At 41.7% G+C, this 13,457-nt stretch overlaps 2 protein-coding genes across 2 annotated transcripts; one reads left to right on the top strand and one right to left on the bottom strand.

The window, feature by feature from the left end:
* Positions 1-6,663: 6,663 nt before the first annotated feature.
* On the bottom strand, positions 6,664-8,546 carry LOC121555068 (EKC/KEOPS complex subunit TPRKB-like). Its single transcript, XM_041868845.2, has 4 exons — positions 8,294-8,546; positions 8,062-8,184; positions 7,790-7,966; positions 6,664-6,886 (listed from the first exon to the last, which is right to left on the bottom strand). The coding sequence occupies exons 1-4, from the start codon at positions 8,468-8,470 to the stop codon at positions 6,806-6,808; spliced, it is 558 nt and encodes a 185-aa protein (XP_041724779.1). The 5' UTR covers positions 8,471-8,546; the 3' UTR covers positions 6,664-6,805.
* Positions 8,547-8,731: 185 nt separating this feature from the next.
* On the top strand, positions 8,732-11,821 carry LOC121555067 (putative Dol-P-Glc:Glc(2)Man(9)GlcNAc(2)-PP-Dol alpha-1,2-glucosyltransferase). The gene is made up of 3 exons (XM_041868844.2): positions 8,732-9,105; positions 9,452-9,649; positions 9,884-11,821. Exons 1-3 carry the CDS (start codon positions 8,941-8,943, stop codon positions 10,940-10,942), a joined length of 1,422 nt encoding a protein of 473 aa, XP_041724778.2. The 5' UTR covers positions 8,732-8,940; the 3' UTR covers positions 10,943-11,821.
* Positions 11,822-13,457: the final 1,636 nt, after the last annotated feature.

The raw sequence follows: 13,457 nt of genomic DNA, 5'->3' as shown, positions 1-13,457 counted from the left end.
CCTGCAGGCCAACTCACGTTGAACGTCCTCTCGTAGGCTACATCGAAAATGGTCGATGAGAGCCCGTTCATTCCACCCTGCATCCGCCGCTAGAGTCCGGTACTCTAGAGCGAACACCTGAGCGCTCCTCCTCCCCTGTCTCAAATGGACCAGACGCTCCCCCGCCGCTTTGCCCTCAGGTGGATGGTCGAACACGGCCTTGAAGCGGCGGGAGAACTCGGCGTAGGTAATGGTGTTGGCGTCCATCTTCCTCCACTCGGCGTTAGCCCACTCCAACGCCTTGCCCGTGAGACAGGAGATGAGGGCGGAAACGCTCTCGTATCCCGAGGGCACCGGGTGTACAGTGGCCAGGTAGAGCTCTACCTGCAGGAGGAACCCCTGACACCCGGCAGCTGTTCCGTCATACGCCCTCGGGAGCGAGAGCCGAATCCCCCTGGGTTCGAACCTGGGACTGGTGGACCGACCGATGGGATGGACAGGGTAGGTGGAGGTGTGGGTACACTGCTGGCCTCCCATCGGTGCATGATGTTGATTACCTCCTGTAGAGCGGTCTCCAGGTGTCGGATCTGGTCCTCTTGCCCACGGAGATGCTCCTCGAGCGACACAGGCGTCACTGCCGATCCTGCTGATTCCATTATAAAGGTGTGTGATTCTGTCAAGGCGTGCTGAAGGTGGGTGTGGTGTAGGAATCATGCGCAGGACACAGAGGCTCAGTCCAAAGGCTTTAGTGCAATAAATATATATCCAACCGAAGCAAAATAAGCCCCGAAGGCAAAATGCACGACGCACACAGGCGACAAACGAATGACGCACAAACATGTGCAAACAACCCTCTCAAACACTGGAGGGAAAATGTAGCTCCAAAACACGAAACAGTAGTACAATCACACACAACGACAAGCACACACAACGAGAACTAAATAGGGCACTAACGAGGACTAACAAGACACAGGTGTACAACATCCAGACAAAACCAATCGAACATGAAACATAGATCGGTGGCAGCTTGTACTCCGGGGACGACGACCGCCGAAGCCTGCCCGAACCAGGAGGAGGAGCAGCCTCGGCCGAAACCGTGACAAATACCCCATAATGACAAAGCGAAAACAGGTTTTTAGAAACCTGTCTATATAAGGTCCCACAGTTGATAACGCAAGTCAGAGCAAAAACCAAGCCATGAGGTCGAAGGAATTGTAGAGCTCTGAGACAGGATTGTGTCGAAGCACAGATCTGGGGAAGGGTACCAAAACATTTCTGCAGCATTGAAGGTCCCCCATTAGTGGCCTCCATCATTCTTAAATGGACTCTTAGAGCTGGCCGCCCGGCCAAACTGAGCAATCGGGGGTGAAGGGCCTTGGTCAGGGAGGTGACCAAGAACCCGATGGTCACTCTGACAGAGCTTCAGAGTTCCTCTGTGGAGATGGGAGAACCTTCCAGAAGGACAACCATCTCTGCAGCACTCCACCAACAGGCCTTTATGGTAGAGTGGCCAGACGGAAGCCACTCCTCAGTACAAGGCACATGACAGCCCGCTTGGAGTTTGCCAAAAGGCACCTAAAGGACTCAGACCATGAGAAACAATATTCTCTGGTCTGATGAAACCAAGATTGAACTCTTTGGCTTGAATGCCAAGCTTTACGTCTGACTGGGGCAAAGGTTCACCTTCCAACAGGACAACGACCCTAAGCACACAGCCAAGAGAACGCAGGAGTGGCTTCGGGACAAGTCTCTGAATGTCCTTGAGTGGCCCAGCCAGAGCCCGGACTTGAACCCGATCGAACATCTCTGGAGAGACCTGAAAAAAGCTGTGCAGCGACGCTCCCCATCCAACCTGATAGAGCTTGAGAGGATATGCAGAGAAGAATGCGAGAAACTCCCCAAATACAGGTGTGCCAAGCTTGTATTGTCATACTCAAAAAGACTCGAGGCTGTAATCGCTGCCAAAGGTGCTTCAACAAAGTATTGAGTAAAGTGTCTGAATACTTATGTAAATGTGATATTTCTGGGGGGTTTTAAATATAAATGAGCAAACATTTCTAAAAACCTGTTTTTGCTTTGTCATTATGGGGTATTGTGTGTAGATTGATGAGGGAAAAAACAATTTAATCAATTTTAGAATAAGTCTGCAACGTAACAAAATGTGGAAAAAGTCAAAGGGTCTGAATACTTTCCGAATGCACTGTACATCATGATTGTTATCTCCTAGAGCTTGAGATCTAGGTCTCAGTGTTTTGGCACACTACCCTTATCTCCAGACAGCAACACCACTTCTCACTAGCCTCGTTTACACCTTGTGCTATCATGTGGTTTTCATTATCCGATCAAGCTGATCCAATTACAATCTGATCAAGTTCTGTCACTTTAACATATGACAATTATTGATGCCTTAAGTCAATGGTGTCACTTGTCAATCATTTTACTGGGCGCTATAATTATGAATTAAATGGTTTCACCCTCTATATCTGTTGACACAATGGACGTCACTAGTTAACACAGCCAGAAAGTCAGATTTCCCAGCCACAAAGTAGGAATTGGTTACAAAAGTGAGCTTTTTGGTCTTAATTTAAGGTTAGCCATAATGTTAGCAGTGTGGTTAAGGTTAGGGTTTAGGTTAGGTTTAGGTTGAAAATCTAATTTTATGAAGGTAGAAATGGGCAAGGTTTAGCCATAATTATGACTTTGTGGCTGTGTTAACTAGGGATGAGCAGATAGAATGTGTGTCTGACTACCTCTGGAGGTGGTTAAAGGGTATAACTACACTCAATACTTAGATGTGGCTTCTGCTATCAGAATACAATGATTGCATTGAAAAAACTAGTCGGCTGCGTTTACACAGGCAGCCCAATTCTGATATTTTTCCCACTAATTGGTCTTTTGACCAATCATATCAGATCTTTTCATATCAGATCTTATTCAGAGCTGATTTGATTGGTCAAAAGACCAATTTGTGAAAATAATATCATAACTGGGCTGCCTGTGTAAAAGCAGCCGTCTAGAAGTACAAAGGTCTGCATTGAGGTCTGATTGTGTTCAGATCAGGCTGACCCCCTCAGGAGGTCGGGGACGCATTGTGTGCGGCTTTCTCCTCAGTCTGGATACAATCAGGCGACCAAAAGTGCATACAGTGTGTGATGTCATCAACATTCCCACCACAAGTCTTCAGAAACGTGTGTTTTGGGAGTGAGGCACCTTTTTATTATAACGTTGTGGAGCAAATACGTTCCTACCCACTGGGCACAGACGTCAGTTCAACGTCTAGTTTTGATTTACATTTGGTTGAGTTGTCAACTAACGTGAATTCAACGTGAAATCAAACAAAAATGTCACCCTATCATTGGATTTAGGTTAAAAGTTGGGTGAAAAAAATACAAAATGACCTTACTTTGATTACTTTTTGCAAATCCAATCAGTTTTCCACGTTGATTCAACATCATCACATTGCATTTTGAGGTTGAAAGGAGGTGGAAACAACGTTGATTCAAACAGTTTTTGCTCAGTGGGTATCGTGTGAGGAACGTCTTTGCTGGCCTCATAAATGCTAGCTGGCTTATATTTAGAAAAACAAATGTTTGTTTGGCTAGAGTTTTATAGATGGTTATAATAAATAATAACAATGGCTACTGCCATGTTGTTCTGTTATTATACAATTTTGCCTATGCCACCTCATATTTTGCCTATGCCACTGTTCGCAATGCTTACTGGCATTTGAATATAGCGCAGCAAAAGGGAATCCGATTCCAGACACAATGTGGACAAGGCAGACACATTTAAATGTAGGTGTAGATGCATGATGTGTTTATGATTCCATTATCAGAATACAAAAACGGTATTAACTGTCAAGTCTAGACATGGCCAGAAATATCTGATTACAATCAGTTCCCAATGTGTATTTTGATTGTCTACACCTGTCTACAAATGTGGGCACAATCAGGACAAAAGACACATGTTAGCACCAGGTATAAATGGGGCTTCTGTAACACACACAGCTATTGCTGTTCAGCTATGGGACTGGAGACACTGGACAGACTGTAGATGGTTGGAGGGGAATCAAATCATACTGGACCATGAGGGACCCCAGTTTAAGAACTTAGACACTGAAGTGATTGTTTTTTATTTTGAGGAGAGGATGAACTCTACCAGAAGGTGGGATTGTGTTGTTTGATGTCTATTCTGCTCATATGAGGTTTAAACCTATTGTACAGTATGTTCAGATATATTTGATAGAATTATGATTCAATATTTGCATTTGCAGTATTTGAGTAATTAAATGCACAGCATAATTTCTATGCCTATCATATTCTATACAGTAGTTTGAGATTTGGTCAAATAAATCTATGATATAGTTTCTGATAGTTCATTTGTGTTCTAGGATCCTGCCCCTTTATGCTAGAAGGCAAAATGATAAGAGGGTACCAACGAAGAAACGACTATATCAGACCAAGTACATACAAGAAGTTGTGACAGCTGCAGTAGTTATGTCTATGATTATCATTGTGCTGTGGCATATATGGACCCAGGACAAGACATAGATGCCTTGCTATCTTTGAGTTAACTCAATTACAACTGTATCATCAAAGATTCATAAGTGTTACATCTGCTTCAAACATTTCCAGCATGATTCACGTTGCAAAATAAAGAATGTCGGTGAGTGGCGACACCGACAGATACCTGTAAGACAAAGGGGTGATTTAATAAATCCCCAACATAAACTGTGACTAAGGAATATGAGAACATTGATTAATGATGATGTACCACAGTGCCTGTCACACTGCTGCAACTCAAGGAGCACCATTTCCTCTGAGTTCCCAAGCCCGCAGAGAGGACAGGACACTCAGGACAGGACTGTTCCCCAATGTGATGAATGAAAGGGCTATTTCAAGAGCGAGTTAGTTACACAATGCGGTGGATTATTTGTGGATTTAATAGGACAAGCTGTTTTTCATCAAATGTACTGACTGTAAATACATTGCATCATACTGTACAGTAAGCCATATTTGATAAATAATCTCAAAACTAGAAATAACCAAAGCATAGACTACTTATGTCATTATTTTCCATCCAACCTTTTTCCATCCAACCTTGTTATGCGAGTGTGGTGGTCGAAAACAAGCCTTTGCTGATAATGCCGTGATGATAAGAAGTCCGCCGACACTGTACTTTGTTTATAAAGGTTTATTATAACAAAGAGTTTCAGCGTCAGATTTACAGATACCTGCAGATATCTGCAGAACAGCAAGAGCCAATTCTGTAATTCGCTATTCTCCCTTTCTTTCTTCAAGACATGGTATTTATATCATATATGACATAGTATGGCGTGATTTTAATACCCAATCCCTGGCCTTTTCCACACATCTTCCCATATCCTTTTTTCCAGGAACTTAGTGATGATTTCCAGATGTTTCAGCAAGCAGAGCCAAGTTTCCTCTATTCCAAGAAACCTCTGTAGCAATGCTTTTCCAAATACTTTAGCAAAGTAGAGTAAAGTTCATCTGTTACACCATTTGCAACATCAGCAAAATCCTAGACTCTAAGACACTACACGAGTAAAGTACGTCGGATAGAAAATGTCACGCAGGCCTGATGGAGCAGTTAATTTGTACTAAACTTTCCCAATGTCAACGAAAGAAATTTTTGTGTCGGTAAATTTAATAATGATAGAAATGGCGGTGTAAAGGCCTTTTAGCGCAAATATTGATAGAATAACCATCATATCAAAGTAAACTTGGAGTCGCGCTGACATGGTGTGTGGTCCCCCCACTACCGGAAAGCATGCAGTTTATAACGCCTCGATCACACCGATAGTGCTATTTGGTCAACATGGTATGCAGCATTATCTGGATATGTGTGCAACAAATGTTCAACATTCACCTTCTGGTACCATTTCTGTCAAGCTGTCTACCCATACAGTTTGACGCATACGTTCGATAAATCCAACGTATGCACCACACAGAACGTACTGCAACTGCCTAGCAGCACAATGCTGCTAGGCAAACGCAGCATTCCATTGGAAATTAATGAATTTCTGGTGTACCAAAACTCAAAAATCTGTCGGTGTGATCGAGGCGTTAGGCTACAGACTAAATAAATTATGATGAACTTCACAGGGTGGTGGAAGTGCACGGTGATGAGATTGATGCTCCTTTCCAATAAATATCGAGGGTCTTATTCTGGTGACATGATGATCGATGCTTGGCTGCCATCTGACAAATATTTTCGCTCATTTGTTCAGAATAATCTCATCATGTAGGCAATACCCGCACTGTATCTGCGAGCTGTGGGCTAGAGCGCACGTGCCAAGGCACCATGGTGGGAACATTCGCTATATAACGCAATTTTGTGTGACAAAACCATCAGTTGAGTTGAAAATGCGATGGCAATCCATTTACATTGATTTTATTCGGTACATGGGAATTTAAACGCAAAAATTATTTTTTATGTGCACTACATCACCACGATCAGCAACAAGTCAATTTGATTTGATAAAACATCTCTGGTGGGGAAATGTGTTTTATGCAGATTTTAGAATATTTGCATGAAAATCTGTAGCCAATTGGATCGGAACCTAGCTATAGACACTAACCCATGTTGGTCCTCCAACTTTTTACACATCTGTCATTTTCTAACCAGACTCAACATTGCTGATGTGTAAATGAACAGTCATGTAAAAAAATAAACTTTAATAACATATTCAAGGAGGAAAATATTTGTTTTATGACATTGTGCAACAACATCAATATGAAAAGCTAAACAACAACAAATGATATAACATTAATGGTTCCATTTGCTGCCATGTCTTCTTGCTGAGCTACATGACATCTTTGGTTGCCATCCTGCAGACAACAGCATCCAGTAGACACATATCCTCCTGGGGTGTGGTTTTGTACAGCTGGAGAAAAAAACAAGAGCATGTTGAGTTAGAGTTAGAAACATTTATTAAAGTGTCACTCCACAATGATACAATAGTTGACAGTACAAAATACAGATTTTAAAAACCACACTGTGGACTAGTCAAAGAGAGTTGAGACACTAAAAAGCAGTCATAGACAAACATGGTACAATATTTCATTTGGAGTCTTTTATAATACATTACATCATCTATACATTATTGGTTTCAGTTATTATTTATTACGTCATCTATACACATGTATGCAGATGCAGTAGATAAAAGGACAACTTCTTCCATTTAAGAATTATGGAGGCCACTGTGTTCTTGGGGACATTCAATGCTGCAGACATTTTTTGGTACCCTTCCCCAGATCTGTGCCTCTACACAATCCTGTCTTGGAGCTCTACGGACAATTCCTTCGACCTCATGGCTTGGTTTTTGCTCTGACATGCACTGTCAAATGTGGGGCCTTATATAGACAGGTGTGTACCTTTCCAAATCATGTCCAATCAATTGAATTTACCACAGGTGCACTCCAATTAAGTTGTAGAAACATCTCAAGGATGATCAATGGAAACAGGATGTACCTGAGCTCAATTTCGAGTCTCATAGCAAAGGGTCTGAATACTTATGTAAATAAGGTATCTTTTTTATTTTTTTTGTTATAAATTTGCAGAAATGTCTTGAAGCCTGTTTTTGCTTTGTCATTATGGGGTATTGTGTGTAGATTGCTGAGGATTTGTATTTATTTAATACATTTTAGAATATGGCTGTAACGTAACAAAATGTGGAAAAAGTCAAGGGGTCTGAAAACTTTATGAAGGCACTGTATATATATTAGTGTGTGTGTGTGTGCCCAGCACTCCAGGAAAAACAAGACTGACAAAGAAAAACAAGACCAACCTTTTTGATCTTAGCAGGGTCGGTCAACATGGAGACATCTTCAACTGGGATCTGTTGTCCATCCACCTTGGCAATGATGTCACTCATGTGCTGCGTCTCCTCTTTGGGATGGACCAGAACTATGAGAACAGCACTGTCACTGTCTGACATTCCAAACCTCTTGAAGGCCTCTGAAATCTAAAGGAAAATATGTGTCAAAGACAATGGGATGGGATATTACTTTGAAAGGTGTGTCAATGTGTGTGTGTGTGATAATTCTAGAGGCTACTTACATTATTAGTGGGTGAAAGGTTGTAGATGATTTCGGAATATAAGCTCCTTGTCTTCATTTTTCCAGTTCTATGTAAATGGACTGCCTTGTTTGCTGCCACTAACACTTGGAAGGTGTTCACTATCTAAAAACAATTCAAATCATCAGTTTGTGGATCATTGCATCAACTTCAGTCAAGCATTCATACATTATATCAAACCAACATGTCTAGCTAGCTAGCAACATTGTCTCACCATAGACGGGTTTATCAAGGCACCATTAATCTTTCCTTCCATGGCATTTTTTCTCAATTCTGCGGGGTTTTTGACATCTTTGAATAGCAACTGAGTTACAGTACGATCAGGAAAGAGTTCCAATTGCTGAGTTGAATACATAACTGAAGAAAAACTAATTACTGGATAAAAAAACATTCGAACGTTTCTGTTAGACCATCTCACGTGGTTAAAAAATGAAATACAGAGGGAACAAAAACAAAGTAACACAATTAATCTGAAAGGTTCCGGTTTTACACGAGAAAAAATATGTATGCTGTACCTATAAATTGTCAATACATATTATGAAATAAAATATAATAGATATATACTCGCATTGTACAACAGAGAAGCAATTCAATAATTTGTGAAATGATACTGATAGGAACTTCGAATTTTAAAACAGCTTCCGTACGGACTACCTTTCACTGACGGACCAGTAAGCTGTCAAAAAATCTGAACTCTTCCGTTTGCGTTTTAGCTAGATGGAAAGAGCTGTATATTTATTGTAATCTTATTTCAATTTCATGTTTAGTTGACATGAAATTAAACGTTGTATGAGCGTACACCATATATAAGTATCTCATTTTAGATTGATTTCCGCGTTAGTTCGGAATTCGTAGGTGAAGATGGAGAAATTCGAAGGGTACATTTTTACTGCTCTCTGCAGCACCAACTTTTTGGTTTCATGTCTCCTGTTCTCCAAAATAACTCGGGAGCAAAGGGAGCCCTACATGGACGAAATATTTCACGTCCGTCAAGCTCAGAAATACTGCTACGGGAAATTCAACGAGGTATCGTTTTGCTATGTCAATGTCATTTCCTTGATTTTGTTACATTGTTGCTTGTCGGATTAACGCTTGTCCTTAGAATAATGTGACAGATTGCTAGCTAGACCATTTAACCCTTAACTAAGCCATCTGTGACGATGAACACAGACAGATCAGACCCTCGCAAGTCATTATTGTGGATAATATGCCTGAATCCTGAAAAGCATTGTACTTCTGCAGTGGTATATAGCCCAAATGTAACAACCATTTGGCATCTGACTCTATCTTGAATAACATTAACCCTTTTAAGTTCAATGCTGTAGTAGAGGCTCTTTAATGGGATATTTTTCCTTTCTCTTTGTTGTTCCAGTGGGACCCAATGATCACCACGCTTCCTGGCCTGTACCTGGCGTCAGTGGGTGTGATCAAGCCAGTAGTGTGGCTAGTGGACCTCACAGGGAAGGTAGTGTGTTCTACGGCGATGCTGCGCTTCATCAACCTCCTCTTCAACTGTGGCATCCTCTACCTGCTCTATCTCATCATCTGCAAGCTCCACCTTAAAGAGAAGGTAATAATGTTATTAAATGTTATTACATTTATAACATCCCCAAGGGTGGCCAGCTCCTGTTCTGGAAAGCTGCAGTGTGTGCACTGTGCAGACTTTTGCTCCAGTCCAACTTTTACTCACCTTACTCAAATAATGTTGGTATAAATTAAAAGACCTTGAAAAAATGATTGAATGCCCTTAAAGCTTCAAGTGCAGTCCTTTTGTTAGTCATAACAACCGTGGTTTTTCTTTCAGACTAAGACTGCCTCCCGCAGAGTTCTCTCAGCCCTGTCCCTGTCCACCTTTCCTGTGCTCTACTTCTTCAACTTCCTCTACTACACAGACGCCGGATCTACTTTCTTCATCCTCTTCACGTACCTCATGACCCTGTATGGCTGTCACAAAGCCTCGGCACTCCTCGGCATCTTTGCCATATTCTTCCGCCAGACCAACATAATTTGGGTGGCGTTCTGCGCCGGCACGGTGGTGGCCAACAAGATGGACGAAACCTGGAGGACGGAACTGTCGAAGAAGAAGGATGACAAGTCACCCTGTCAGATACCTTTCTCCGTAAGCGGGGTAAAGAGAGTGATGCGTTTCCTGTTGGAATTCCTGACCACAGCCAATCACGTGAAGGCTGTGATGCTAGTGGCGTGGCCGTACATGCTTGTTGCCGTGGGTTTTTTCGCGTTCATCGTGTTGAATGATGGGATCGTAGTCGGGGACAGAACCAGTCACGAGGCCTGTCTCAACTTCCCTCAGCTCTTCTACTTCTTCTCCTTTGCCCTCTTCTTCTCCATCCCCACGTCACTGTGCTACCACCGAGCTCTCCGCTTCCTCCAGACCCTCAACAAGCAGCCACTGCTCTACTTACTGATCACAGGACTATGCCTGCTCCTAGTGTGGAAGTTCACCTTCGTACACAAGTACCTCCTGGCCGACAACAGACACTTCCCCTTCTACGTGTGGAATAGGATTTTCCAGAAGCACGAAGCGGTGCGTTTTGCCCTCATCCCAGCATACGTGTTTGCAGCGTGGAACTTCATGGACACTCTGAAGTCCCGGTCGCTGTTCTGGAGCCTGGCGTTCCTGGTGTGTTTGCTGGCGGCCACAGTGCCTCAGAAGCTGCTAGAGTTCAGGTACTTTATTGTTCCGTACCTGCTCTACCGCCTCCACATGCCCCTGCCCACCCTCACCAGACTGGTGCTGGAGTTCCTGCTATATACAGCCGTCAACGCAGCCACGCTCTACATCTTCGTCAACAAGACTTTTCAATGGCCAAATACTCCAGCTGTACAGAGGTTTATGTGGTAGCCTGACCTGAACAGAAGGAACGCAGTCATTTGGAAAAACCTATAGGTTATACATTTTCTATTTAAAATGAGTAGGGCCAGGAGTTTTTCCTGTTGTGATGAGATCATGCTCAGGAAAAAAACCCTGGCCCTAAATGTGAGAATGCATTTCATGTGAAAAAGACTTCGAAGAGCACAAGACGTTTATAATGTACATTTAAACTGTGAATTGTACATTTAATGATGTAATTTGGATGGAGGAAGAGACCGAAAAATGTAAAAGCCATATTGTAAAGCAGGGATCTGTGTATTATACTGTATGGTTTAAAGAAACTTTCTTTGTTTTCTGCAAATGAAGAACATTCATGACTTATCTTAATTGAACTATGTGGTAGAGTTATACGTTTTATTTATCCATATTTAATTATAACAGATGGTTAAAGGTTGATAGAGACTAAATGATGTGGCTCGATTTGTAAACATACAACATCCCTGACTGTATTCAAATAAATAAATTAGTCTGTTATTCCCTATTCTATACTGGGAATAGCATCCATAAACCATGTTAACAAACATCTGTGTTCACATTCTGCTGCAATATTCTGAAGAGTAAAGTTGTGATATACAATGGGTTATAATCAACTTTTTTTCTTTGTACTGTATTTTAGGTTATCTCAATCTTGCCTTCAGCTGCATTCCCTTGAATAATGTTCTTGAACTTCTTTGTGTTTCTTGAGTGTGGTTGGTTGCCCTAAAGTTCCAGAATCCTTCTCTGTCCTTTAGGTCTAAGATATCATCCAGTAGCTTAACTATTCAGTCAATGATTTAATAAACAGTCTTTAACATACAGTACCAGTCAAAAGTTTGGAAACACCTACTCATTCAAGGGTTTTTCTTTATTTGTACTATTTTCTACATTGTAGAATAATAGTGAAGACATCAAAACAATGAAATAACACATGGAATCATGTAGTAACCAAAAAATTGTTAAACAAATCCAAATATATTTTATATTTGAGATTCTTCAAAGTAGCCACACTTTGCCTTGATGACACCTTTGCACACTCTTGGCATTCTCTCAACCAGCTTCATGAGGAATGCTTTTCCAACAGTCTTGAAGGTGTTCCCACATATGCTGAGCACTTGTTGGCTGCTTTTCCTTCACTCTGCGGTCCAATTAATCCCAAACCATCTCAATTGGGTTGAGGTCGGGTGATTGTGGAGGCCAGATCATCTGATGCAGCACTCCATCACTCCTTCTTGGTCAAATAGCCTTTACACAGCCTGGAAGTGTGTTTTGGGTCATTGTCCTGTTGAAAAACAAATGATACTCCCACTAAGCGCAAACCAGATGGGATGGCGTATCGCTGCAGAATGCTGTGGTAGCCATGCTGGCTAAGGGTGCCTTCAATTCTAAATAAATCACTGACAGTGTCACCAGCAAAGCACCCCCACACCATCACACCTCCTCCTCCATGCTTCACAGTGGGACCCACACATGCGGAGATCATCCGTTCACCTACTTTGCTGCTCACAAAGACACAGCGGTTGGAACCAAAAATCTCAAATTTGGACTCATCAGACCAAAGGACAGATTTCCACCGGTCTAATGTCCATTTCTTGTGTTTCTTGGCCCAAGCAAGTCTCTTCTTCTTATTGCTGTCCTTTAGTAGTGGTTTCTTTGCAGCAATTCGACCATGAAGGCCTGATTCACGCAGTCTCCTCTGAACAATTTATATTGAGATGTGTCTGTAACTTGAACTCTGTGAAGCATTTATTTGGGCTGCATTCTGAGGTGCAGTTAACTAATGAACTTATCCTCTGCAGCAGAGGTCACTCTGGGTCTTCCTTTCCTGTGGTGGTCCTCATTAGAGCCAGTTTCATCATAGCGCTTGATGGTTTTTGCGACTGCACTTGAAGAAACTTTAAAAGTTATTGAAATGTTCTGTATTGACTGACCTTCATGTCTTAAAGTAATGATGGACTGTAATTTATCTTTGCTTATTTGAGCTGTTCTTGCCATAATATGGTATTTTATCAAATAGGGCTATCTTCTGTATACCACCCCTACCTTGTCTTAACACAACTGATTGGCTCAAACGCATTAAGAAGGAAATACATTCCACAAATTAACTTTTAAGGAGGCACACCTGTGAATTGAAATGCATTCCAGGTGACTCCCTCATGAAGCTGGTTGAGAGAATGCCAAGAGTGTGCAAAGCTGTCATCAAGGCAAAGGGTGGCTATTTGAAGAATCTCAAATATAAAATATATTTTGATATGTTGAACACTTCTTTGGTTACTACATGATTCCATATGTGTTATTTCATAGTTTTGATGTCTTCACTATTATTCTACAATGTAGAAAATAGTAAAAATAAAGAAAAACCCTTGAATGAGTAGGTGTGTCCAAACTTTTGACTGGTACTGTATGTAGATTCTTCAAAAGTAGTGTGTACATTAGCTTCAGAAATGTTTATTTGGTCAGAATTCGATTACTTTTACCTGTATTTTCTACCTGCATCTTTACCTGTCTG

This window comes from Coregonus clupeaformis, chromosome 40 (assembly GCF_020615455.1).
Source record: "Coregonus clupeaformis isolate EN_2021a chromosome 40, ASM2061545v1, whole genome shotgun sequence".
NCBI classification, from domain to species: domain Eukaryota; kingdom Metazoa; phylum Chordata; class Actinopteri; order Salmoniformes; family Salmonidae; genus Coregonus; species Coregonus clupeaformis.
The sequence above is the reverse complement of the archived record's forward strand: the minus strand, read 5'-3'. Positions and strand labels throughout refer to the sequence as shown.

Coding starts and splice junctions, on each gene's coding strand:
- LOC121555068 (XM_041868845.2), bottom strand. CDS start 8,470: ATGTTTTTTTATCCAGTAATTAGTTTTTCTTCAGTTATGTATTCAACT. Junction 7,967..8,061: donor ACCTTTCACCCACTAATAAT/GTAAGTAGCCTC, acceptor ATTTTCCTTTAG/ATTTCAGAGGCCTTCAAGAG. Junction 6,887..7,789: donor ACCCTGCTAAGATCAAAAAG/GTTGGTCTTGTT, acceptor TTTTTTCTCCAG/CTGTACAAAACCACACCCCA.
- LOC121555067 (XM_041868844.2), top strand. CDS start 8,941: ATGGAGAAATTCGAAGGGTACATTTTTACTGCTCTCTGCAGCACCAAC. Junction 9,106..9,451: donor GCTACGGGAAATTCAACGAG/GTATCGTTTTGC, acceptor TTGTTGTTCCAG/TGGGACCCAATGATCACCAC. Junction 9,650..9,883: donor AGCTCCACCTTAAAGAGAAG/GTAATAATGTTA, acceptor TTTTTCTTTCAG/ACTAAGACTGCCTCCCGCAG.